The sequence below is a fragment of the Haemaphysalis longicornis genome, unplaced genomic scaffold (assembly GCF_048455015.1).
Source record: "Haemaphysalis longicornis isolate Haplotype H1 unplaced genomic scaffold, Haemaphysalis longicornis Haplotype H1 scaffold_3, whole genome shotgun sequence".
In the NCBI taxonomy this organism is placed as follows: Eukaryota; Metazoa; Arthropoda; class Arachnida; order Ixodida; family Ixodidae; genus Haemaphysalis; species Haemaphysalis longicornis.
Genome location: NW_027526335.1, coordinates 6418649 through 6446470, shown reverse-complemented (window position 1 = coordinate 6446470; position 27822 = coordinate 6418649). Strand labels below are relative to the sequence as shown.

General features: G+C 47.8%; 1 protein-coding gene across 2 annotated transcripts in view; it reads right to left on the bottom strand.

Annotated features, from left to right (window-relative positions):
• The window catches only part of LOC144173897 (uncharacterized), a 161952-nt gene that overhangs the window by 24848 nt on the left and 109282 nt on the right, over nucleotides 1-27822 (bottom strand). For both annotated transcript variants that reach the window (XM_077702219.1, XM_077702220.1), the window contains exon 2: nucleotides 3841-4039. In XM_077702219.1, coding sequence (XP_077558345.1) covers nucleotides 3841-4039 — 199 coding nt within the window. The remainder of the gene's footprint in view (nucleotides 1-3840; nucleotides 4040-27822) is intronic.

Below are 27822 nucleotides of genomic sequence, written 5' to 3'. Positions count from 1 at the left end.
GGCCGAAAGCATATTTTTTAACCATAGTAGATTAGCACATGCTGAGCTGTACTTGTGATTCCGGGCGTTGTTCAAAAGGGGCTCATATGTTATAATCCCTATGGGGAGTGGAAATACTCCAGCGTATTTAACTATACATTTTTGCCTCACAATGAAAGGTGGATATTCTCAATCAATATAACAGACGATGCAGCCAGGCTCCGGTCCGCAAAGCCATTCTGGGGCGGAATTCTACGCGTTGTTCGTTTCATGTCTATTTCATGGGGCCCATTTCGAACGCGCCCTGATTGGATGAAGGAAAGCTGCAGGAGGAAGAATAAACGTTTCTCTGAAGCAGTCAGCCCTGGGGAAGAGTCCTCATTCCCCCAGGACCCCTTGAGTCCGTCCGACTTCTTGGCCTCTCTGCACCAGCCAAAGCTGGTCGTCAGGGTCCGAGCTGGACAGTGCTCTCTCCCAGTGCTCATGGGAGGGGAAGGGCAGGGGGAGGTGGAGGGGGGTCTTATCACAGCCCCAGATGATGTGGTAGAGGGTGCGCGGAGCCTCGCAGAAGTGGTATTGCGAGGAGTACAGGGAGGGGTCCAGAATGTGGGCTCTTGTGGGCTGGGGAAATGTGTGTTCGTTTGGGTGCCTCGGTGGTGGCGTTCTTGTTCTTTAGTGAGGCTTTTGTGCGCGGGGGGGGATATATTGTCCGTTGACGCAAAACAAGTAAAGAACGGGCGTTGGCTCTGTGCATCTCAAAGGCACCTCAACGAGAAGTACATCGTGATTTAAACAAACGCGAAACGTCCATTTTGCAAGCAGACATGACTAAGAATTTCACCTCCGATTCACGTTTGGGTGTGTTTTCGCATACGGTAGCATTTTGCGATGCAAGGAACATGTTTTGTGTGCTCTGCCCGGATCTAATGTAAGGCCATTTTTAACTTATGTCACTAAGAAAAAAATTTCCCACCCATTCACACCTACAACCATTTGTATAAACCACGTGAAGAAATAGAAACACCCGAACGTAGGTACAAACAACCAGCGCACACATCCATGCCGCGAGCAAAAGCACGAGCTCTACGTTCCCTCGACCATAGAGTTTCTCAATATCACCTAGAGCGGAAAGTGTCGCTGCGATCGCACGCCGCCATGGGAATTCTGGGTGGGAATCAGATTGGCGGCAAGTGGCTATGGATTAGGCTTCTCGGCTCTGAAGTGCTTGTTAGTTCTGTTTTCGGTATGCTTTTCTGTTTTCGGGACGCCAATTTCTGGCATCAATGGCTATCAGAGATATGTCTAAATAACAGCGTGATTAGCACATAACGCATGTGCTCGCGTTAAGAGGAAGGGGAGTTTCTTAAGAGGAAGGGGTGACCCGCAGCGACGGCGACAAGCGACGCCGAAACGTGACTCAATAGATACAACAGCAGAATGTACTGGGTGACAGCGACAAGCGAAAAAAAAAAAATACACTGCCGCCAATGTCCTCTGTCGTCGTCGCTCGTCGCTACAGTTCACTGTATACATCGCCGGTGCCGCTCGCTTATGGGCTGCTTCTGGCAGGCAAAAAGCGAGCGAGGGTCCCAGCGGCCTGTTATACCGCTTCATACCGCTTGTCGCCGCCGCCCACAGTACAGCCACTGAATAACCAACGCTAGCCCACACTATCCATTTTCTGCACACATTCAGTTACGATTTTCGCGTCGCTCGTCGCCGCCGCTGCGTTTACTTACCCCTTGAAGCATGCACTGCCTTAGGCAGGCGCAATGAGGCAACATACATTGCTACTCGATAAGCCAGTATTTATTTGCCATTTAAAGCATTCATGCAATTTCATAATGCTTTGCGCGCGTGCTTGAAGACTTATTTGCGGTAATAGGCTTCGCCTCTAAGTTTATTTATATCTGCTTGGACAAAAATAAATACGACGCGATTACATCATTCTTGCATCTCTATGTTGCATCTGCTTCGCCTGCCAAAACGCGTACACCATACGATAATTATACTGTATTGAGAGGAAGTAAGAACACAGTTTAAGACAATCTAAAGAATTTTTTCCAGCTAAATATTACAACAAATCTAAGAAAACCTCACCCAGTTTGGAGTATGTAATAATTTGAAAATATATCCGGGACGGCCCGCTGTATCTGGCGGCGTGAGCCAAAGGCAGAACTTCTGCTTTTTTTTTTTTCTTTGTAACCCCCAAATTTGTTTTGAAACATAAGCCCTTTAACATAAGCCCTCTAAAATAAAATTTGTTAACAGCGGCACTTTTGGCAGCAATGTTTTAAGCAAAAACTCAATTTGCGTAGCCACAGAGTCGTTGCCAGCCATGCCACGCTAAACTTCCGGCCGAACTACACACACTATGGCGGCACTCATGGATGCGTAGAGCGCTTTCGCCGAATCACGTTGATGCTAGCGCCAGATTCCACTCTAGTTGAGTTAGTGAGAAACTCTATGCCCTCGACTGCACAACGCAAGGAGGCGACGGGTAGAACCGGGGGAAGAAAAGTAAGTCAGGGGGGACAAAACCAACCAACCGGAAAATTGTTCGACTTAAGTAACTAAGTCGAACGATTCCAGCTTATTTGATTAGGCATCGCAGTGTTTGCGTGTCATGCCAAAAGGTTTTACGTCAAATTTGGTTGGCGGAGCACTGGTCCCAACAACCACGAAATTCGTAAAAAAAAAAAAAGAAATGTGCACGCTGGATAGGGCTCCGGTGATTGTCTTTAATTACAATGCACCACTTGTGTAAAGAAAATTACTGGTGTAATTAGGTGGAAATACAAGTGACATCTTCAAGTAATTTTAAAATACTTCACATTTTTTTAGGATTGCGTATAATTGTTCTAAATTACTCGATTTACCAGGGATAATTTTTGGGACCACATAGAAATAAATTCCGTAGAGGAGTAAATGACGGCAACTGTCACGACGCGTTCGAGCGCACTTGCGATTGGCGGCCAGCCAATCATATAAGCTAGCCATATAAGCCAGCCATATGAGCCCGTAAGCTAGCCAGGCTTTAAAACTGGGATTAGTCTCAAAAGGATGCTTCACGTTAAAATAAAAGAGAACTGGTGTTTCTAACGTAGCGCACTGCTTTGGCTAAGAAAGAGCAAGGAGGTGGCTAAGAAAGAACAAGAACGAGAAATACGAACTTTTTTGATATTGTGGGAGAGCCGTGGCGTCGGCAGTTAAGTTGATTCGATACATTGACCGTAGCCGAACTATGGAATTCCTCTCCCCTATCCGGTGCGGAATCCTTTCGGAGACCGCTGTGTGGCCCTGCAGTGTTCTGTCTCTAATTCCCCCGAAAGCAAATTTAGACAGCCGATGCGAATCCTAGAGAACCGTGGCAATTTCGCGGCACGCTGGCATGCCGGTTCCCCAGTGTGCGGGCATGTTTGTTCGGGCATGTTCGCGAACAGAACAGCTCCTTGTATTTGCAGCTTCCGCAGTAAAATGTATTCGTGTGGCCGAACCCCAAAAGGCAATGTCACACTCATCCTTTTTTTTTCAGCAACAAGGTGACAGCCAACTCCCTTTAATGAGGCACGGGTCGTACCTTCTTACCGGGCCATGAGAAGTAGGATCTCCATCCGCTTACGCTCAAGGAAGCGGAACCGCAAAACGCGCGGATGCGTCAATACACCCGCACCTGCCATTATGTTCTACCCTTTGAGCAGCCCCTTCGAAATACGAGCTAACCCTGATTATATTTCTCTTCTTGCTCCCTTAGAAGCATTAGCCCACTTTTTCTAAAGCGGCCGTCAACAGCAGCCGAAGGACGCACCTTGGCTTCCCCGCCGTACACGGGGGCCTACCGGTGCCCTTGCGCGGACGCACCTTGCGATAGGACCGGCGTGACGCGGGGGTCCCGCATCCTCGCCTCGCGGGCGTCCCTGGCGCTGTACAGCAGCCGGACAGTGTCCGCGTAGCTGGCAGAGGACGAGGGTGAAGAGGGGCTTCCTCCGCCGCTGCTTCGGCCTTCTGCGGACCTCGCCGACGGCGCCGCCGCTGGACCACCGCTCCGCGTTACTCCCAGCTGCGAAAGAGCAGGAAAAGCAATGAGTTTACCATTTACGCTCAACGAACGATGAAAGAAGTGAGTAATGTAATTACTCGAATGGGGAGCAGGGGAGCAGAAAAGGGCCTCGAAACTGCCTAATAGGGTGGTGCCCACACCTATCAAGCCCGCTGGGGGTGGCGGGAAGGAAATATGAAAAGGAATAACGAAGCAGACAAAAGCACGAAAGATTTATAGTGAGAGAGGAGACGAAAGTGTAAAGGTAGCAGCTCTGCGAAAAATTGAGCATTTGTGCGCAGTACGAGCTCATACACGAAGTCGAGCCACAGCACTAAACGAACGACCGTCGCGCCATTACTAAAAAAATGCAGAAGCCTTAGGTTGATGCAAATTAACCGAGTGGCTACGCAGGGAACCTAATAACCCGGGCGATATAAACATGCGTAACCAATCTTGTGTAATCACTGCAAGTTCAGCTTAAAAGTGTACTGGACTATTTACAGAGTCCGTTCCCCCCCCCCCCCCCCATTCCCCCCCTCCAATTACGAAGCCGGTTTCAGCAGCATCTACTGATTCTTCTTAATTTTTTCCCCTCTTGAGAGTGCCTGACGATGAAATCAGGCTTTAGCAGAGAAAGAACATTGAAAGAACATAATACAATGTAATGAAGAACGCAAAAGGCACCGCGCTATAAATCCTCAGCCTGCACACAAAACAAAACACGTCCTTACAAGGTCTGACAGAACTGTGCCGTTGTACAGATCCCGACGAGCATGCGTATAAAACTAAATAAAACGATGACATTAAATCACAACACATGGCAGGTGATCTAGTTTATGAAATTGTTCCTGATCAAGACGAAATTAGAACGCAACACAGCGTAGAACAAGCAAGAGAACAGGAAACCAATTTGAAACACGGCACAGCTAATTAGAGCAGCAACATTTTTTTAACATATCCTGAAAGCGGCGGCATTTTTTCTCGCCGTGTATGCTCTGCGGGCTAGACCATGCGATAAAGTTGAGCTTTATTCCGGGTACCAGACCATAAAATAGGGCCGGGTTACGTCTGGTTCCGTCAGGATGGGTTAGGTTAGGTCGCGAAGAAAACATTTGGCTAAAAAAATATTCGTCCTCGTTCTTTATTTGTCCTGTTCTTGCGCTGTTTCTAACATGCCATACTATGTCATACATTGTCATAATATGCACAGGTGGCGGTGGTGGTGATGACCTTTATCAAAACTTCATTCTGTCATACCCTTAAAAAACTGAAACATTACCTATTGTTTTGATTACATTGATGTGAAGCGTCTAAATGTAGTTTCCTTCCTATTCTCATACCTGATTTTTGAATGTTTATACAATACTGTTTTCTATTCTGTTCACCAGTGCTCTCTTTGCAATTTCGTTTTATAGTCATTTCGTTAGTTTGAATAGGAGATCCCGCTTGCGATTTTTCATGACCTGGGGCTTCCTTCTGCATATATTATGTACCCCTGTTATGTTGGTTGAAATAAAAATTATTTTCAGTTCAGTTCAATACGGATGGACCGAGCCTCCCGTGGTACACCGGCAATTACTTCCCCGATCAGCAACTTTTTACCGTTTAGCGGGGGAGATCACCAGGAGTCACTGAGGCTTGTGTCCATTAAAAGCGGAAGGATCAGGCGCCAAATGTCTCTCCTAGTGATCCGATAGTCTTTGGTAAAAATGACATCGACCAACCAGGCATGCGGAGCGGCTCTCCTTCGAAGTTCTTTAAACGAAGCTGACCGCTCTGTCGCATGCTCTCGGCAGTCCATAAGAAAATGTTCGATGTCACCTGTTACACAACACGTTGCGCACAGAGGAGAGGACATCAGGTTTAGTTTCTTAGGCCACGCCGTTGTCCGCGCTGAGTTGGTCCGGATGCACCGACAAACCCCAGATAAACCCATTTTCCACTCAACCAGCGCTCAGTGTAAAGCGTGCTTGCGTCACACGAATGTGCTGTAAAACCAAAGCCCCTTTCTTAAGAGGAAGGTGGTTAAAACGCGAAGCTTTCTCCGTGCAACCCGAGCCAAAGTCAAAGTCCAAAATCAAAACTGCTTCAACCGTGTCGGAATGGCGCAGTCGGGCAGACGGCGGCTTCCCAACGCGAGGAACTTCTCCTGTATTCCGACCACGGGAAGCGTTTTTTTTTTTTCTTGATGCGCTCGATGTGCCTTTGTGGAAACATTGCGTAAGTTGGCTTTCCTGCGGTGCGTTTTCAGAGCGAAGATTTGAATTTTGGACTTTGAAGACATTAGGTTTCGACCGGACAAATCTTGGGCGTTTCAATAATATTTCACTGCACCCACTATCGTCATCATTGTCAGAGAAAGTTGGCTTTTCGGTAGCGCGTTTTGAGGCAGCGTCGCGATCAGTCAGGCATAGAAAGCTTCGCTTCAAAAAAGCGAAGATTAATCTAACCACGGGAGTCGGAAGGCGAAAGTGCACGACACAGAAGTAAAATAAAGCGCTGCGGATAAGCAAACATGCCCGACACATTAAGTGCCCTGTGGTGGACACGAATGCGTAGGACTTGAAGACTCAATGATCGAAGTAATCGGAACAAGGAAATAGGTTTATCGTAGCAATCGTGTCACAGGAAGCGACGCGTACGTGCTGTATCCGGTTGTAAATGGTAAAGTAGAATTAGTACTTAAAAAATATAATACTTAGATATGACTTTTTATTTCTTTCAACGCTAAACATTCAAAGGCTCAAGTGTTCGGCAAAAGCATTTTCTCATCGTTGGCATTCACAGAGAACTTTTTTGTCTATAGTGTCCTACCGCTGGGCACACCACTCCACGCTCTGTCCGTACCTTTCCCTTTCTTTTTCTATTTTCCTCTTTTGCCACATTGTTCCCCTTTCCCCCGTGCAGGATAGCATACTAGGCCGTAGCCTGGTTAACATTCCTGCCTTTCCTTTACTTTTTTCCTCTCTCTCTCTCTAGATTTGTGAGCAAAATTAACTATCAAAGACGACTCTCACATGCTCCGGAAAATGTAACCCACCAAGAGTGACTCTGCGGGTACACCGGAAGCTACGTTCCACCTCAAATAGCACAAAAATTCCGTAACATGCTACAAAATGTTTTTCCACACTCAGTAGTTAAGTTAAAGAAAACTTTATTATATTTAGCAAACAGCATCACTAGGTTCCTCATGCTAGGAATTGATAAGTATGGTAGGCACTAGGAATTCTGTTTTCGAACATTATAAGCTCCAGTAACTTTTGTTTCGTGCTTCCCTCAAGCTTGGAAAATAAATATTTGCTGTTTATAATTTTCGCCATAATGGTGGCCGAATTTCTCTCCGTCCCTGATATGGTATTTGGCTGGTATGCACTGCAATCAGTTTCGTACTCCTGCTTGGACCGGACTTGTGGCCTGCAGTATTGTCTTAAAAAACAAAAATAAATCTACTACCGTCTCGTGCATTATTATTGTGGCAATCGTGAATTTCGCGAAATTTTGCCTTCCTTCACTCATAGGTATTCTCGTCTTCTTCATTGGACTTTTTCCCCCCATTTAGAGGTGAGAGTCCGCCCAGTAATGTAATGCAGCAAAGACATCGAAACGACGCGAGAAGCAGTCGGAAAATTCAGCGTTCTATTTAAAGGACTGGAACAGCAGTATCCTCTCTCTCCTTACAAAAGCAATCTACATCAGAAACGCAGCACACCATGCAGATGCTTCTTGACCCCCCCAGTCGTTAGTGTTCCTGTGCATGCAAGCGGAAAAACAAAACGCTACATGGAGAACACATTTCCCTGCGATTCAGCGAACCCGAGCACGGTTTATTTACCCACAGTCCTCTACCCGCGCTGTTTTCGTTTCCCCTCACCACAAGTAAACCGGACCGAAAAAAAAACGAGAAATAAACAGACGAATACGCGAAAGAAAGGTTGCATTTCGGCAGCGGAGGCGATTTGAAAGCCATAACAAGCGCCGGGATCGCGTTGAGGCGTCGTTAGACGAGGGCAGTGAAAGAAACAGCACAAGCCACCAGGAGCTGAGATCGGAGCCCCGATGGATCATAACAGCGGTGAGGACGTCTGGCTCGTGCGAGATTAGAATCTGGCTGCACTTGCCACAGTCCTGCAGCGGCCGCAGAATGTAGCGGCCTGACGCGTATGGGACCGGTGTGCGGGAAATGCCTACCCGGCGGTCGCCAAACTTAGAAGCGCGAGTGTTTACCGCCAAACTCGGCGCACCATGCAGCGCGAGTCAAGCGCGGGTGCTGGTCTCGACGTAAACAAATTGTCGCCCCCCCCCTCCCCCTTCCGCGGGGCCGAAGACGAATCTGTCGCCCCCCACTGTGACGGAAGAGCGAGGAAGAAGCGGCTAGCCTGCTCCTTTTGATTTACTGCGGTCAGCGGTCGCTGGTAGACAAGGAAACGCTCTTAGACACGGCGCGCTTGGGGTCAAAACGAGCAGGCTAGAGTCCCATTCCAGGATGGACCCATTTACAGAGTATACCGTTTGTTTTGCTAGTTCTTTGAAACACCCATTAAACAGCAGGAACTAGTCTGAACAAAATTGCGTACACAACAACAACCGAACAACAGAATGTCACCATACCAACTCGCCCAGCTCACCACTCTGTTGTAGCAGAATCTATAGCCCAAGTTGAGTGCCCTAAGCATAATACCGCGGGCCTTTTTTACGCATAGATACCTCCTATCTTCAGAAAGCAAGAGAAACGGCCATCTTTTCGGAAGAGTTGAAACTTGGGGTGGTTGGAAGATAGCTTTGAAAAAAAAGCGACGGCGTGTCAGATGGGACGGGAAGAGATGTAGAGAAACGCATACGCTTCACAATAAGCGCAAGTATAAGCGCAATTGTTTGTCTACGTTTCTTCGCATCCCGTATGACATGCTGTCGCTTTCTTTCATCCGATCTCCCAGCAGAATTTGTGAAAATCAACAGCAAACCTCACAGAGCGCGAAAAATTCTACAGGCATCCGCTTATCTTCGATAATAACGACAAAAGATGGCTTTAGCGATATGTCACGGATATTTAAAAGACAACTGTCGATGCAAGGAAGTCACGTACCTCGTATGACGCATTTTTTTTCTTTTTCCTAAACCACTGACGTTATCGCGTTGAAACTTCTGACACGTACCAGTTTTTACTGTCACATTTGCGCCAAGCTGCGCGTAGGAACAATACTTGAGAGGCTTATCCGTAAAGTATCGGAATTTAACATGAACAAAAGAAAGGGGCGGTGCCATTCTGTTTAATGAGTAAGCAAACCACTTCCTAGCGTTTCCAGTGCATTCAACACAGTCTTGGCATAGAGAGTAGCAAATTGCTATTGTTTCAGTGTGTACAAGCTTAACCAACGCGTTTTCCGTTCTTTAATTGAAGTTAATATAAATCCAGTACACTCTCCGAAGATAATATCATCAAAGCAACAGTATCATAATACTGTTCAGCACACTGCCTGCAGGGCAATCCTGACCTTGGAGCAAGAGCCTTGCCAGGAATTTTAGACCAATGTAGCTACCTGCTTACATAAAAGATGAATGGCTGGAGAACGTTCACGAGAGGTGCACGCATTCTGAAGTGGTAGTTCCACTTTAAATGTGGTCGCACCGGTTGGTAACTTGGCTCGAATAGTATCCTACCCTATCTAACGCGGAAGTCAACGCCTATTGAATTCTAGTTTGGAGAGCGTAGTTGGCAGTCCACACTGCATCACTTGCCCATTTGAGTGATCCGCCTGATAACCGGACAGGTCTCTGCCAGGTCAGGCAGCCGGATTACCGAGTCAGAGTTGAGAAAGCTCGACCGAGCGCTGCGGCATGAGGCTCCCACGCGGGTCGACACGAATAACCACGTGGCGTCCACTCCCCCACAAAGTGTGTCAGCGCAGCAATCACAATCAATACCCCTTCAGGTAAATCTCTTGATGACGATGAAGGCAGCGTAGGTGAAACGTCAATTCATTTAGTCAGGCACTTACTGTGTTTGTGAAGCGTAAGTAACGGAGGGAAATTATTGATACATGGAGGTCCGCCGCTCAGCCGTCGTTACGCACGCTTTTGTGTGTCAAGAGTCAAGGCGCAATGTTTAAGCAGCCTTCGGAGCACGGCGTCGTGAGAGTTAAGGGGAAACTGTAGATTTATGGGACCGGCTTAGCCATCGGCAGCCAGCCAGGCGCGCGCTGATGGTAGGAGAGAGCGAAGAGGAAGCATCGAGGCATCGTTTATGCATACGCTACCCTGCACAGTTATGTGCCTTTTTTTTTTAAGACGATAGTCTTTCCTGGGCTACTTAAACCCAGAAATTTTGGTCTGTCTGTATGTCTGTCTGTCCGTCTGTCTGTCTGTAACTCGATTCAGCCACCCGGCCAAAGTAAAATTGATATTGCGCAATAGTCTTATATACTCACAGCCAAGTGTAAACGTCTAAGCCCGGTTTATATGTTCATACTTGTCAACTTTGTTGAACAAGAACAAGACATTACGCAAATGTAAGAGAGGAAATTAGTACACAAGGGATATTTACAGTGTTCCTTTATTAAAAAATTCATGGATGCTTGGTTTCTCGATAACAAATGATATTCTACATCTACTGCAGAAAACCGCCGCCTCCTGGCGGCATATGAAAAATCACGCGACAACAGCAACGAAAGGTTCCACTAGCTAGGTTCCACGTTCTGGTTGGAACGCACGTGGAGCACGGCCACGCGGTTCTATAAACCTCGTAGTCGGCCGCCTCCATTCACGCGCGTCTCCGCCGTGCTGCAGCGCTGGCATCGAGGAACCCGGCCTGTAGCAGTGAAACGCGGTAAATTCAAATCGCCTTGAGAAAACCTCTAGTGTGTTTGCCTTGGGATGAGCGTGACGGAACAGAAACAGCATGAGAGGTGAGCGGAAAAGCAAAGAGGGGCATTTCCTTCGCAAAAGTCTACAGAGACTATCGTCTTTTGACGATATTTGCAACGAAAGGAGCAGATACGCGGCCAATTTTTTTTTTCAAGAGCTTTATTGAGTAATTCATGCCCGAAATCAAGAAGTTGGTTTATTGGGTTGTGAAGGCGTAGTTCGGGCTAAGACATCACAAAGGAGTCACTGTAAGGCGGCGATGAAGGAAGCTGTCTGTCCAATACAAAAGTTATGTGCTCCACGAGTTAGGGTTATACCCAAGGAGGTTATATAAAGATTTATTTAAACCTCCTTGGTTATACCGCTATGCGGAGATTTGCAAGCGGAGAGACGCAGCTCTCCAAGGAATAGGGGATAAGGCAGCAACCAGTGAACACAGACAACAGATGAAGGCTGACGTAAACTCTCAGCCCAGAAGACTTTCGAGTGACATAGAAGGTTGGTACTCTAGAGAGAAGGCCGGAGAAGGAGGAGGAGGAGGAGGAGGAAAACTTTTATTCATATCAATTAAGGGCGCTGTAAGTGGAGTCCTCAGTCCAGGACCCCAGAAGAGCTGCGGTGGTGGGAATAAGATAGCTTTTAGCTTGAACTGTTAGGGTTGCTGATGTCGCGCGCATAATTCGGAGTACTGGAAAGGCACAAATGCCTTTTTTTTTTCTTTGCGCCCGGCGTCAAATAAACTGTTCTGGCCACTCTTCGTGCGCCCAATATAACCCCACTCTTACACTTAAATTCATTCCCAGTTTTCTTCCACATTTGTTTATCACAACATTTTACCACTTTGTAGAAAGCATTCAGCAACGACAGATACAACCAGGATTCTGCAGTGGTAGTGGCTAAATTCCAGCAAGCGCATTTCAACATTCAGCTCCGTGTATTCGTTGTCCAACTCACCAGAAACCGTCAGAAATAATGAGTAAATATAAGATCACCATTTTTTGTTAAACAGACAATAAACCATGCTTACAAAAATGCAAAACGAAACATGCATTGCTTAAATTTATTACAGCAGTAACTTTTCCCAGTTAATGATTGTTTTCATCCAGTCTTTCATTCCCCGAGTTTTGCTCACTGACTGTTTTCTATTAAGACTTACTCATTTCTTAAATTCGATAAAAGCGAACAAAAATATCGTGAGGAAAACTGAGTGCACCATTTCACCCTCACTAACGAACACCCCTGTAATAGTCATCGCACTAAAAACGGTGACATACCTACATAGCGGACGACAAAGGAGGTAAATCACGTGTTGTGCCAGGGGTGCTTTCTTACCGGCCCACTGACCGATCAACCTAAATAAGCGCCCAGGCAGGGAAAGCTGTTTGCGAAGAGAGCCCGGAGGGAAACGATCGAGTCAAAGGGCGGACAGTGTAGGGGTGACAAACGGTGTGGTGGAAGGAACGGCTAGGCAGCCGAGGCAATTCAACAGAGACGTCAGGCAGGCGTCGCTAAGGCCGTGATTTGCGGCCTGTCTACAAGTCTCTCACGCGCGCGCCCTACGGCATCCACCCCGTCGCCCCTGCGCGCAAGACGCCTCGAATGAAAGTTGGTCTCCGCCTCTTATCACTAACGAAAATCGGGGCGTTTACACAGGGCAGGTATCGCGTAACGAGAAAGCGGCATTGTTGCCCCACCACTTGATATTTAGTGCACGCAATGTTCGTGGGTGTTGTCTAGTGCGCGCCGTCAACGATCGACGTTTCTCGTACAGAGCCGGCGCGGTGACTTCCAACAAAGCCACGCGCTGCGTCTTGCCAGCAATGTAAATGACCCTTGGTAAAACTTCAAGGTATCAGTTCAAACTCTCGCCCACTTTCCTGCAAACGAGATGCAGATGCGTGCCTCCGTTGAGAACAGGGCACTGCACTCGCGAGACAAAAATCACGACAGGAAGCCATAGATTATGTAACTGCGCGTTCCGAGCCAAGGACGGTGTGTTTTGCACCCGCTCTCTTCAGTCTTTCGCCGCCTACGCACACGCACTCTGCGCTCAACATACACAAGGCTTAGAGAATTGCCTCCTGACTGTGACACATTTTGAATGAAGACTTATTCGGGCGCTCCAAGAAGGCGTCGGAGCCACCCACTAGAATGCAGAACGCGTTGCCTCACCGCCAGATAACCTCGAGCAAGGCTGTAAGCCTGAAATCTGTTCCACCGGTATAGTTCAAAGGAAAAGAAACGAAGAGAAGAATCCCTCTCACCACGCACACACACAGGCTGAAGAAGCAAATGAAGATCGAAGGCACGCGAATGCGCTGCAGAAAGGAAGCCGCCCTCTGGAGCGAGTCAGATTTGCATATTCGCTACGCGCCTTACGAAACCGGCTTCATAAAGCGCGCTCTTTACTACAACAGTGTGTCGTAGTTTCCTAAGGACACACGCCTTCCTTGCGCCTCCCCTAGGCGCGGACCGGCATCAGCAGCACAGCGGCATCGCCTTCCGACCCGGAGGCCATAAAAGATGTACCCGAGCTGAAAACAACGAAAAATTAAAAAGAAGAGTACATACGATAAAACAAGACCGCTCGGGAGACTTGGCTCTAGCGAACGCCTGGCCGGCGCCTTCCTTGCTCGCGCGCCGCGCACCAAAGGCGTTGTCGTTCCAGCGGCGCGACGGAACACTTAATAACAAAGGCCTCCTTCTTTGCAGGAGGAACGTTCGGCGGCCGGAGAAGCCTGGTGCCTAATAATGACCGACATACATTCTGATAATGCCACGCAATTGGAGGCGCGTCTTCTGGTACCATGTTTTGCGCGTAAACACTGAGAAAACAACAGGGAGAGATGTACAGGAGTATGGGGTCGGTGGAGGCTGTAAAAACTTCCGTAGGCGGGCACGCATCAACCGTGCACGCACACCCGTCTGGCCACCATCTCGTCGCGTGCCCGCGTGCGTGTGGGCGTCCCAGCGCCTCTTCCGTTAGGTCGTCTCCTCTTCTTCGTGCTTTGTTTTCGTTCCTCCTTGCGTACGCCTCAGTTTCCACCCAGACAGACACGAAGGTCAATGAACCGCTCTTCCTCAAAGCCCATCGTTCTAGGGTTTCCGTTACTGGGCCTCTTTCAACGTCCGCGCAGCGCGATGCCCATCGAAAAATGCCTCGCTCGGCGGGGCATCCATCGAGGCAGCTATGCGGCAGCCGAGAGAAATCTCAGGCAGATTAGATGACGTCAGCCGACGACGACGACCTCCTTTCACGATCGATCTTCTCGTGTCTCGCAATAGGGGACCGTTGCGGGACGCCCGACTCTGAACGTCGACACGACTATCTGTCGATCAAACTCCACTCCGCCCGCCGAGCGCCTTGTGTGTGCCATAACGGCTGCGGAGCCATCAACGTGTCAACGCCGCGAAAAAAAAAAAAAACAGAGTAAACAAACGCGACAACGGGCTGGTATCCCACGCCCCGTCGTAGGAAGCTCCGCGAAGAATTCTGAACAATGAGCGTAAATCTCGAGTGTACCTCTCCTGCGGCTTGCGTGACGACGTCAGGGAGCGCGGACGCGTCGTCAGTTTACAAGGTTTTTCTTTTCTTTCGAGGTGCGTCGAAAAGGCGCGTATCGTCGCACCGGGGTGCGGGACCACCCGCGGAGGCCTCGAGGTGGCATTGACTCCTGTGTTTGTTTTAAAGACTCCACGCTGACTCAGTTTCTCCGTCCACATCCTGTCTTGGTGTTACCCAATTTCGTCAAGACCTCCCGCGTATGCCTTCCGATGGCTCTTTTTTTTTTTTTGCTGTTTTTTATATGTCAGAAAGCAACGGCGCGTTTCGTATGTATTGCGTTTGCATCAGTATGTCTACTCCTATGTCGAGAGTAAAGTACCCGTCATTGTGGTTTCGAAGTTCACTTAAATCCCACCACCGAGATGAACATCTTTTGCAGCTGTATGATCCGCTCTACACGCCGTGCCGTGTCGGTTGGCAAAGCAGAAGAATCTGCTGAAGTCTCTGCCCGACATCCTATCGTATCGAATGTGCTGCTCGGCTAACAGGCCGTCGAAAGATAGACACTCGAAAGTTGAGCGTGCTGCCTACATTTCAATTTTGAAAGCTAGAACAGGCGGGAAAAAAAAAAAAAAACACGGATGCGCAGGTCTTGGTGATGTTTATTTCATACCTCCTTATGAGCCAAGAAAATAAATCGTTTGCCCTTAACTTCCAGATTTCTCACATCGGTGTACGCACGTTACGACAATTGAACTCCCTCCCGAAAGGGAACGTGTACAAATGGTTCTCGCGATTATCACTGCACCTTTCAAGCTAGATTTTCACAATACGAAACGTCATTATTACGTATCGTATAGTATTTCACTCTTTTGTTGCGTGTACCTCGTGCACGCGTTCGCGTCGTTTTAGAGGGCAACTACATATTCGCACCTCGCTTAGCACTTTATATGCCCCCTCCCCGCACGTTGGCATGTTGCACTGTACAGAGTAATATGCACCGCTTGGGCAACAAACATGACTCAGTTCGGGCGAAACATAACTCACAAACGTCTCCTGACCTAAACTACAAAAATTCGACCACCTTCGCAAAGATGCGAGGACTGAGGAAACAGCAGAGCTGGTGGTCTTCACAAGCTTTCACTTGGCTTTTCTTAGGTCTGTTTCTTTCTTAAGAAAAGAATGGTTTAAAAACAGCTTTTTCCCTGGAAACTGAGTTATATCAAAGTCAACAATCCATCCTCCTAAAGCCCCAAATCGAAACTGCCAGAGTCAGAAGCCCAAGTCCACTGCAACTCAGCCGAAGTCCAAAGCCCAAAGCCAACGCCCGCGCTACGAACCCAAAGGAAATGCCGTGCGCCCCGGATGTGTGTTCCGCCAGGTTTTAAAACATTTTTTTTTAATTACACACTGACACGCTCCCTGTTAAAACTTGGATGAAAGACCGGGGTCTGTTTATAGCTTGGTCGACAGACTGTCGGCTCTGTTCTCGACCAGAGACAATTGGTCACTGCCTTGTAGACTGCAGAGATGCTGTCTTTTTCTGGGACATTTTACAGCGAACGCTCAGTAAAGACATGGATATTACGCCTTTCTCTATCCGATTTTTCCCATTCGACTATCCTGGTGAGCCGCCTTATGACATGTTTGTGTTGATTGGTTTGCACAGACAGTGGCGATGCCGCTTATGTGATAGGCATGCTGAGCCACCAAGATCAACTAAGTCATATTTCCAAAAAAACTGTGGCATTTGTACATATTGTGTATAGTTCGCTTGACCAACCACCTGACTGGTTCCCTTGTGTGTTTGCCTGAATTTTGATGTATATGTGCTTCTCATAACTTCAGTGTATTCTTTTGTTTGCTTGACTGTATTCCTCGTACTGCCACGTGTGAGCGTATTCTCCTATGTAATAAAGAAAAAAAAGATGATAGCGCAGTCGGATAAACGCCGGTTTCATAACGCGAGAGACCCAGGTTCGAGTCAGACCACGGGAAGCGTTTTTTCTAAGACGATCAGTCTTTCTTGGGCTACTCGAACGCGAAAATTTTAGTCAGTCAGTCTGTCTGTCTGTGTCTGTTCCTCGATTCAGCCATCCGGCCAAAGTGAAACAGGTGCTGCACAACATGTTTACATACCCACAGACAAACATAACGGGTAAGTCCGGTGGCAATGTTCATACTTGTCAACATTGTTGAGGCAAAACAAAATATTACGCATGTCTGGGCATTTGAACATAAATACATAAGTGATATTCGCAATGTTTTTTTTATTAAAAATGCACGGATGGTTGATTTATTAAAAGATACCTCCAGAAAATTACAAAAGCGGTCGCCCGCGGTTTCCCTAGCGGAAAGGTTCCACTAGATAGTTTTCCCGTTCCGCTTGGAACGCACGTGGAGTAAGTAGTGTGCCTCGATTGACGCGTGTCTCCGCCGTGCGGCAGTGCTGGCATCGAGGCATTCGGCGCGGGGCAGTGGAACAAGGTAAATATAAATTGAGTTGAACAAACCGCTGGCATGTTCATCTTAGGATGAGCAAGACGGGAGAGGAACAGCGTGAGAGGGCGTCTGGCGCAGGGGCGCCAGACGACTATTCGTCGACATTTGCAACGATACGAGCAGATACGCGGCCAATTATTTTTCTTGAGGCGCGCAATCCCAACACCCGCTCTTGGGCTCCTTGCCTCCTAGCCACTTCCCCTCACACTTCTTGACCTAGCATTTTCCTCTTCTTTACTTCGCCGAGCGGAATTTCCTGTTAACGATACGCACGGACAGAAGAAAGCTGAAACAGCTCCGCTGTTAGAACTACACAATTCAAGTCAACCACTGAACCGCGTATCCATACATACACAGCCACATTCAGTCAGACCGATTGATGCAATTCAAGATATTATCCGCTTGGCCATCTATTACAACTTGGGGCACATTTTAAGGCGCTTCGCGCGAACACTTTAGGGAGACCAAGTACACCCGAGGTTTCGTTCCCCCTGCAAGCAGTCAGACGACGAGACCTGCGATCAATCTTCTCTGTACTAGCCGCTAAGTTTTGTTTCCACTTACTCGTACGTGCGATGGTAATGGAACCACCCAAAGCAACGCTGAGGATCATCGCTTGTACCGACGACCTGACTGTCACGCCTTCGCTCGGTTTCCCATGCCTTACAAGATTGAAGGCCCTTGGGACCGACGCATTTTCTTAGGTCTGATGCCGAGTATGTTCACGGTTGCAAGTGCCCACTTCGGGCTTCTTCGGTGGCATGAACTGTTTACTTTCTGCAGCAATGGCTGTTTTCAATTGCGAATAGCGTTCTTTATGAAACGGGGTTTCGAGGGGGGTACGATGTCGGCAGTCGACTCTTGCTGCCATACAGCCAGCCTTCGTCGCCTTGCGCTGCACAAGTAGAAGAAGGCATTTAAATAGTCGGAAAACAAAAGATGAACAATTCAAGCTAAACTGAAGCTTTAGAAAAGCTTGAAGCTACAAGGGAGGGTAGAAATGTAGTATCGTCTCAACTCACACGCAAAAAGTACAGACAAGCAAAAAACACCGAATCTCATCATTATTCCTGATGCAACTACACCGATATAGATCAGGAAAAAAAACATTGTAACAAGCTGCTTGGATCCACGGAGGCATCCGGCTCCACCAGCATAGCGCTATCCACTCCGCGGGCTTCGCAAGCACTTACACAAGACGAGTTGGACAGGTGGCAGTAATGGTATTGCCCTGCCTGCGAAGGAAACGGCGTCATATAACGTCGCGCGAAGCACTTCATTCGCGACGCGCTCATTCCTTTTCTTTTTCGTTTCATCGTCCCTTGCGATTGCACGACAGCGCCAACTCCGCAGTTTCTCGATTCGCGATCATGGACGCCACGTGTTGCATCGTACGTCTTTGCCATTCCCAAGCTAAGAACCACGCCGCAGTTCGAGGAAAGGTGCACGGCGTAGGCGTTGCTTCAGTGATAGCGCAAAAGACGTGACGTGACACAGAGGAAGATGTCGACCGTCAAGGCCCCGCGCATCGTCGCCCATCTGACAACAAGCGCTGTTGGAACAAACCCCAGGTAGCAATGCCTGCGTTCAGGGTCATAGCTCAACGTCCGGCTTGTTGAAGTGAGTGGCAAAACTCATCGATGTGTTAGAGGAATGTTTTTGGCCTATTTACGTTATTTCTGAGCAGAGAAGTGCGTTCTAATGTGTCGTTACCCTCTCACCGTCCTTGCAAATCTGAAGGGCTACATTTAGCGGATCGCTGGCATGTTTATTCAAAATAATTTGTGTGCGAGCAAACAAAAACCCATATTAACCATGAAATAATTTAAAATAAATATTTTTAAGTATGGCATGGTACGCAACCGGTACGACGCAACCTGCGCGGTGTCACATGGGTTTCTTTCCTGCTACCAACCACACTTGCTACCCATGACCCATCATCCCGCTACCCATCATCTATCAACTAATGCTCTATAATTCCACTAAAAAGTGGCAGAATGGATTACGTATGTTAGTCCCGCACAACGCAGGCAGAAATAAGAAAAAATGATGCTAATACGTCGAAATCATACATATTAGTGTTAGAAAACGTCATGCGCAGGTCAAAAGAATTGTCTACCGAAGAAATAAAATTTTGCAATCTATCAGAAATACAAACGTACGGCAATAAACAACGGCTACACAACTTCAAAACTTTGCAGTTGAAGAAGAATTAGTCCTGGTCTAAGCAGGAGGCAAGCCGTTGGTCCGCGAGAGTAAGCGAGGGGCAAGTGTTAACCGCCCAGTTCAGGGGAAATCCCTAAGCTCGGAAAACCCCGGAGTTAGAGTAGGTTTCTGCAGATGAAAATTTGACTCCACCTTGGGGGTTTCTCCGAAACTGGTCGTTTAAAACTTGTCTAGCCAATAGCATGGCGGGGATAAGGGAGTGTGGGTGGAGGGAACCGCCTTCTTATCAGTGTTGCGTTAAAGACGTCAAAACCAAGGCTAGCGAAATCCGGCGGGAGATGGTGGCGGGGTAAAGATATGCACAAACAAATTACTTTCTGAAAAGGGGTCGTCGTCACGGTGCTGGAGAGCAGCAGTTCGAAATGTATAAGCCCCGTTACTTAGGGATTTTGTTCTCACGCAGATACGTTTGCAGGAAGCCTGTTTATTAGAGGGCACCCTACAACAGACGCCACCGCGCTTCGTAACCAGGGCAAGCTGCGAAGAGAGCGCCATTACGTGCCTTTGCCATTTTATAAAGACTCTTCATCGCTACGACATCGCAGATGTGATACCAAAAGAACTACATCGATGACGTGGCATGAATAAACGTGATGCTAGTTTCGTTAATTTGTACTATCTGAGCATAAAATTTCAAAAATAGAATTGTGGAACTGCTTTAGTTGGAGAACGAGAACATCCACTGCGGGTACCAATCAAACGTTTTGTTCCTGTTATTTTATTGCGGTAATGAAGCGCATTTCGAACGCTGAAAATACCCGTTGATTAAACTAAGTATAACCAACAAAAGCTCGAACATTGTGACAAGAATTCATGCGACGAAAACTATATGCATAATACCAGTGCCGTCTCCCCGTATATGTTTACTTGGTACAGGCAAAAAACCAACAATATACTTTAACATTCGCCTCTACATATTCCCTCGGCATAACGGCTTATTATGCATGCAGGTTCTATTCATTAACCTCGTGACCTGCCTAAAACTTCGTCCCTGCCTCTAGCCATACTGCGAACGCCAAGGTTTCCTTTCCCACTGCGCACCGATTGCAGAGAGAATGAACAGTGAATATGAATAAACTGGCACACGAGTCAATTTTATAAGCACTCGACTTGCGGGTTCACAGAGCGTGACCCCATTAAAAGCGCGTTTTTCTCTCCACTCAGCGCAGCCAGAGTTGAAAAGCCCGGCACGTGTTCCACCCGGCTCGCGTCCAGATGGGTCGGTAGCACGCTTGCTCGGGCGTCGTCATTGCGCAACAGCTCCCCCCACGCTTCCGACACGGTCGTTGCGATGGTGGAGCGTGAGCGCCGCGAACGAAGCACAACAGCCACGCATTCACGCCAAGCCGAAAACCGCCCGCGTTGAGCTCGTTCGAGCACGCACGAAACGTTGTTCTGCGGCGGAATCGACCGAGGTGGGCGGCAGCGAAGAAAGACGGCATCGAACACCGGAAACGAGTACGCGACCACGTGCAAGAGCTTTTCAGGGGAAGGAGGGGGAGTACCGCGTGTCATTGCAATGTTGCCAAGGTTAATGAAGTGCACCTGTACCAAGCACTTCGTTAGCGCCAGTTTGCTTCCCGCGACCGAGTGATCTCATTCTCATGACACCTAACCATTCATAATCAGACCATATCCCTACGTAACAGATATCATTTCGTGATTAATCTGGCTCCGAACATTAAAACTATTTCGTAATGCAAAAGAAAACGAGAAAATTACACTGCTTTTGATGGAGACACCCCATCATATTTGGTTTTCGCCGGTGTTTGGAACACCTGTTTGAGAATAATCAATGTTGCTGCATTCATCACATATTCAATTTTGACTCTATTCCTATCCTGCATGAGTATATAAGTTAATTAAGCACTGCATTGTACATCCGTATGGCATAACTTGGTACTCTGTGTCTTCGATTAACCGTTTGTAGATACGGTAGTGTCCTCTTTGTATTAAAATCCTGAAGTGCTGCTTTTTTAACTTATAGTAGTATGAGGAATTATCGCAGCTAGCGATGTGATGCCAACACCTGTCTGACGTGAAGTGCCGCGGAGACGTACGTGCTTTCTCTTGCCATGCCTTGTGGACATAACTTCGTTGTTTTTTCGTATAAAAACAGTAGTAGTAGCCGTACTTTAATGTGGAACAGGCGGCCCATGGTCTAAGTACGAAAAATGGGTTATTAAATTCCGGGGGTAAGTATAAATAAGAGAAAGAAATATGCGCTGCTCCCGGGAGAATTCTCCATGGACACTGTCAATTGGTCTTTTTTCACTCAGCGCCTGAAGCTCGTCGCAGTAAAGTTCATTCACGCACCCACTCACTCCTCACTCATTAATGGTTCAGTATTGGAGGTCGTGGCGAAGGATACAATGCAGACCCAGCATCCACACTGTTCGTGCTAAGACCCTTTAAACGAAATAAATGGCTCATGAAATGGCTTCCGGGTGTCTTGGGGCAGTAAGATAGGGGGGAGGAGGCGAGGGGGAGGGGCGTCTGTGTGGAAATGCTTTCTGTGGACATTAAAGGGTGGGGTGAAATTTCGATGAAAGGCGAAAGTAGAGCAGCAAGTCCAGGTGGCAGTTAAAACTTCACTAGGGAAGTAGAACGAATAATCCAGTAATCCAGCTGTTCGGCGCTGCTTAGATGAAGACGGCCGGAATCAAAAATGAGCCGTAGAGTAGCATGCAGTCCGGAACTAAGCAGTTCCATCTCAACGTCAGGCAGTGAGACTACTGACTGCGAACAAGGCCAGCCAGCATAATCTACTGAAGGAAAAGATGGGGGTGGGGAGGAGACAGAGTAGGGAGGGGGGACGTTGTGATTTACCCCCCCCCCCCCGCCATCATTCTAGTTCCAATCGTTGCTCCAGGTTCGTTGATCCAAAGACTATTATTTTAAAACACTGCTGCCTAATTTTATTAAAAAACGACCCAAGTAAATTTTGGAATTATATTCCTGAACAAAATAAGCCGGTGAAGGAAATCGTAGTGGATGGTTCTATTGCTTCACAGCCGCAGGCAATCGCTCAACATTTTAACCGGTACTTTCAAAGTGTATTCTGATTCTTGCGCATGTATGCTGGCGCATACCACAGTGTATCGCCCTTCTGATGTTAGCTTTATTTCTTACTGTGGCGTGCTACCTATGCTTTTGAACCTTAATACTACAAAATCATGTGGCCCCGACAGCATTCCAAACATATTTCTTCGTCGCTATGCTGAGTCATTGGCTAAATTTCTTGTTGTTTTATTTCGCACTTCTTTAATGTATGGCGAGCTCCCCGAAGACTGGAAGGTAGCTCTGGTTGTACCTATCTTTTAAAACGGTGACCACCTATGTTTTCAAAATTATCGTCTAATATCACTAACATCTTGTTGCAAGCTAATGGAACACATTATCGCCACTCGCATTCTTGAATACTTAAACGACCATAATATTCTAACAGGTTTCCAACACGGGTTCAGGAAATGGTACTCCACCGTCACACAGTTACAGTATTTCATTCATTTGCACACACCTTAGACAACACCGGTCAAACAGATGCAATTTTTCTAGACTTCAGTACAGCATTCGATAAGAAACCACATGACAAATTCTTAAGATGCGAAATATTGGCCTCCCCGAAATTCTGGTCACATGGGTTGGAAATTACTTGACAAAGCGCCAACAACACAATAGATGGGATAGAGTCCGGCTATCTTGATGTCACTTCGGGAGTTCCGCAGGGAAGTGTGCTGGGTCCATTGCTTTTCATACTGTATATAAATGATATTGTTAATGTAGTTACCACTGGTGTACAAATTTGGTTGTTCGCGGATGATGCAGTCTTGTTTCGGGATGTTTCATGCTGTGCTGATCAGGGCGAACTTAATACCATCTTACTAATATACTTGAATGGTGCTAGAACTGGGGAATGGTGTTGAATGCCGACAAAACACTGTATCTTCGCATAACACGAAAGAAAGTTCCGTACGACTATCAATACACACTAGGAACATCGCCATTGAAACAAGTCACGAGTCATAAATACCTCGGTGTCACACTAGCCAGCAATCTCTCGTGGAATTTACACATTGACAATATTTGCTAATCTGCCTTTCGTAAGCTATGCTTCTTAAAACACAAACTCAGAAATTCCCCTTCTAACGTCAAGCTCCTCAGCTACTTTACTTTTATTAGACCTAAGCTCGAATATGCCTGTATAGTCGGGACCCCTACATTAATCACAACATCCGTAAAATAGAAAGAATTTAGAGAATAGCTGTAAGGTTTATTTACTCTAAATACTCAGACACTGATTCTCCCTCACAAATAATGCTTACTAACAATATCCAAAGCCTTGAATCCAGGAGAAAGTGCTTCCGCCTTGATTTCCTTTCTTCACTAAGCAAAGGTGCACTGTCGATTGACCCATCTCCGTTCTTGTCACCGTTGTCAACAAGACCTACTAGGCACCAAAACCCGAACGCTTTCGCCCCATATTTTGCTGCAACTGAGACCTTCAAATACTCTTTTTTTTTCGCGTATGATACAAGAGTGGAAGGAATTACCCCCTGTATAAGTGCCTTGTTTGCTTGTATTGTTCGTATTTATTGCATTTTATCTTCGTGTGCCCCCCTGCTTGGACAAAACCATGGTCTGCAGTATGTATTAAATAAATAAATAAATAAATAAATAAATAAATAAATAAATAAATATACAAATTTTAAAATGGCGCCCACTTCCTATGTGATTATTTTACCATCACATACGCTGCTTTGCTCGCTGAAAAAAAGCATTTATTCGTGAAATTGTGGTTCACTGTCACATGTTTCAAACTGATATATTTCAACCCAGTTAGCTTTATCCGCCGTGGCATTACCCTGAAAAATAGCTGCGAGGCTTGCGTGCAGAGAGGGGCAGAGGCATTGGTTATTTAAATGGCAATTAGGTAGAATGAAAGCGTCAATCATGCACGCACGCAGGCACGCACGCACACACACACACAAATCCCAAATGCGGAGACTCAGATCAAACAAGAAAGAGAGGGGGTAAGCATATATGCTCATCAAAGACTAACACGACATGTAACCCAGCTAGATTATATGTTTTCTCTAAAGGAAGGGCACAAGAATCACCAGCCTGCAGACGGTGTGGTGGATATCCCAATCAGCAACATGTCCTATGGGAATGTCCTCGCACCATTCCCAGCATTCCTGACTTACACGCCGACGCAGCTGCCATACCCCATTGACCCAACCTGGCTGACTCTCACCTCCACGTTTGAGGAACAACTAGCTCTAGCGCGGTACATCAAAAACGCACTAGAGCTGAGTTCAGCTTTCACTGAAGACGACCTGTAATTGGGTTGTCTGAACCACGTTTGGTTCTAAATAAAGTTTTTCTCCTCTCTCTCTCTCTCTCAAAGCGTTTTTTTAGGGTGCTTGTGGGAAGCGATATCAGATACGTGCTGTACTCAGAGGAGCGATATGTGCCCTGTTTATCTACCCTCAGACATTTGTTCTTGATATACGTGCTCTTGTATTCGTTTTTTGTTTGTTCTATTGCATATATCTGCATTAACGCACGACGTGCAAGTTATGTTTATTTGCAGTGTAGCGGGAATGAGACGCTGGCAACGCGCCGACGTGAGGAGTATGCGGCGGACATCTTCCTCTCCTCTCTGTTAACCGTGTTTCAATAGGAACAGGACATTTTTTTCCCCTTAATTCGGCCCGCAACAAAAGCAGCGGCTGTCAACGGCCCCAAGCCAAGTGCTGCGGGCCTTTGGCGCCAACCGCAGCCCGCACACTGCGGTGAGAGAAGAATGAAGGAGGAGGCAAGGACAGGGGCCGATTCTTCGGCCCGCCAGAGACGTTCATTACGCCTTCGCCCTCCCCGGGTCCGAAATAGCGGAGGCGCCAGGGAAAAAAACAGCTGGGCGCCGTGGGGTGGCTTCCTTTTGTCAAACGGTGGTGGGGGGCCCGGGCTGCCGACTGCGCTGGCAAAACACAGCCCCTTCCCCTCCACCGTCGACATTGGCCCAGAGGCGCGAGGACGCGGAACGCCGATCGCGTGTTTTGGGGGGTGGGCCCCCCGCCCCAGCCCTCGCGGGAGCCGCATGTAGCCGCCAAGGGCTGCTATTGTAGAGTGAGGGGGCTGCTGAAGCCACGTCGTGGGCGTTGTCAAAATACTAATTCGGAGGTTTTTTGTAAATCAGTAAAATAACTTCAGAAAACGCGCATTAGAAATAAACATTTTAAATAAGTTGTACACACCCTTGGTGCGGAAACACTAATGGTCAGCGAGGCTGTGCAGTTTTTTATCAAAAAGATTGCTAGTTAATGATAATTTGAGTGAGGTGCGTGCTGAACTAGTGAGTTCAGCATGCACCACTGCTGAAACTTTATTACCAGAGAAGCAAAAAGTGATCGCAGATGTTAGTAGAAAAGGACGATGGGGAACGATGGCGGCTAACGGACGTGTTCTGCCTGTGTAATGGGGTGTAATGGAGTTCTTTCCCTCTGCCAAAGGCGTTGTAGTCACAGTGAGCCCCTGCTTCACTGTACTGCACTGAGCGTACTGGGGCCCCTGGAAACGGATGTGACGGAGTAACCGACATTGACGTTACTTCCTGTCCCGAGGTTACTCCCGGCTGTTATGTCGCGTATGGAGCTAAGCCTCGTGGATATCATGTGACGGGCACTTAGTGCCTGCGAGCTTGCAGCGTTCTTAACTACATAAAGATTCCCTCTTGATCTGGGTTGCTCCACGGAGTGACACGACAAAAGGGTTATGTCAGTGGCGGAAGCACGGACACGTATGTCCATGTTGCATTATTATTTCTATCGTCCGATATTGCTAGTTTCAGTTTAAAGTTAACGTTTGTTAGAAGTGCAACTACAAAAACCTTATCTTGTGTCCCGCGCAGTTTCGAATCGGAGCACTGCTGTTTTTGCGTACGGCACCAACGGTCACGAAGGTGAGTGTGAGTGAGTGAACAACTTTTACTGAGCTTCAAATTAAAGAATGGTGCGCGCAGGCACCAGATGGGGTGGTTCCCTACTCGCGGGACCCATATGTGTCGAGTAACTCTTCTCCTTGAGCCACCAGCTGTTGTTGAATGGCGAGGTCAGAGCTGGACAGTGAGGTCTCCCATCGCTCGAGCGGGTTGGAATTGGGGGAGGGGGCAAGGGTGTAGGGGGATGTCTTGAGTTTTTTGCAATAATGTGCGCGAGAGTGCCGTCTCCCCGGCAGAACGGACATGTGTTGTCGTATTCTGCAGGGTATATTTTGTGCAGAAGCGCCGGGTGTGCGAGCGACCCTGCCTGTAAGCGGCGCAATATCGTCTGCTGCCGTCTGCTTAGTTGCTTGTGCGGCTTCGGAAGCCTCGTTCTACTTTCTTTGTATAGGCGGACGATCTCCTTATAACTCGTGACGGGGTGCGTTTGCTCTTCCTCAGCCCGGATGGCTAGTTCTCGGGCATCCCGGATGGCTAGTTCTCGGGCATAGTGGTCGGCGGTGACGTTGCCTTCAACGAGCGAGTGAGCCGGGACCCACACGAGCTCGGGGACTCGTCCCGGTGTTGTGGGATGTTTCTCGAGTATAGTTGCTGCCGCGGAGGAGACGATCCCCTTCCGATAGCTTTCGTACGCTTTCTTGGAGTTGGTAACCACCGTGCTGACCTCCGGCATGGCTAGGGCCAGCGCTATGGCTACCTCTTCTGCAACGGTCGGGTCCGTAGTCTTCACCGACGCGCAGGTCTTCAGCTCGTCGGTGTCCGTTACGGCCACCACGGCCTTTGTTCCGTATTTTGGGAGTGAGGCGTTCACGTACCGGACCTGGGGGTCCTCCTCCAGCTTTCGGGTCAGGGCTTTGGCCCGAGCCGTCCGACTGTCTCCGTGCCGTTCGACTGTCACGTTGCGCGGTAACGGTTTTGGTCGTGATGGAGTCACGCCATCCCTGAGGGAGTGGTGCCTCTTCCGTCTGTTGTTCAACCTGCCATCCTATCTTGTGTAGGACGGCTCTTCCGTGTTCTGTCCTGCTCAGACGAACTCTCTGGTTGGACAAGTGTGCTTCGATGACTTCGTCCGTGGTATTGAGGGTGCCCATGTTCATCAATCTTTTTGTTGACGAGTACATTGGCAGACCCATGGCTCTCTTGGTGGCTTTACGCATCACTGTGTCCAGCGCTTCCCTGTCCGCCTTCGTTAGCCGGAGGTACGGGGCGGAGTAGGTTACGTGGGACACGACGAACGTCTGCACTAGCCCCAGGGCGTCTTTTTTCAGTCCGCGGTTGCGGTTCGCAACTCTACGTATCATGCTTGCGATTTGTTCAGTCTAGTGCTGGATCTTGGTGACGGCGGCCGAGGCTTTTCAGTCTCCCCTGAGTAAGATTTGGAATGACCTCTTAGAGTTTCGCTGGAAGACTATTCTGAGTTTAGAAGGCCTATTGGCAGCGCAGAATCCTAATCAGTAAACTTCAGAAGTACGGAATACAAGGAACTGCAGTTGACTTGATTGACAGTTACTTGAATTGTAGACGACAGTTCGTGCAGATCGGATCCAACTATTCTACGACCCCAACACTTCAACAAGGCGTACCACGGTGGTCAAAAGTAGGCCCATTGCTATTTTTGATCTATGTGAATGACATTGTAAGCGTACCTAATTCTTCGCAAACAATCATGTACGCGGACGATAGCAATGTGTTTTTACGTCACAC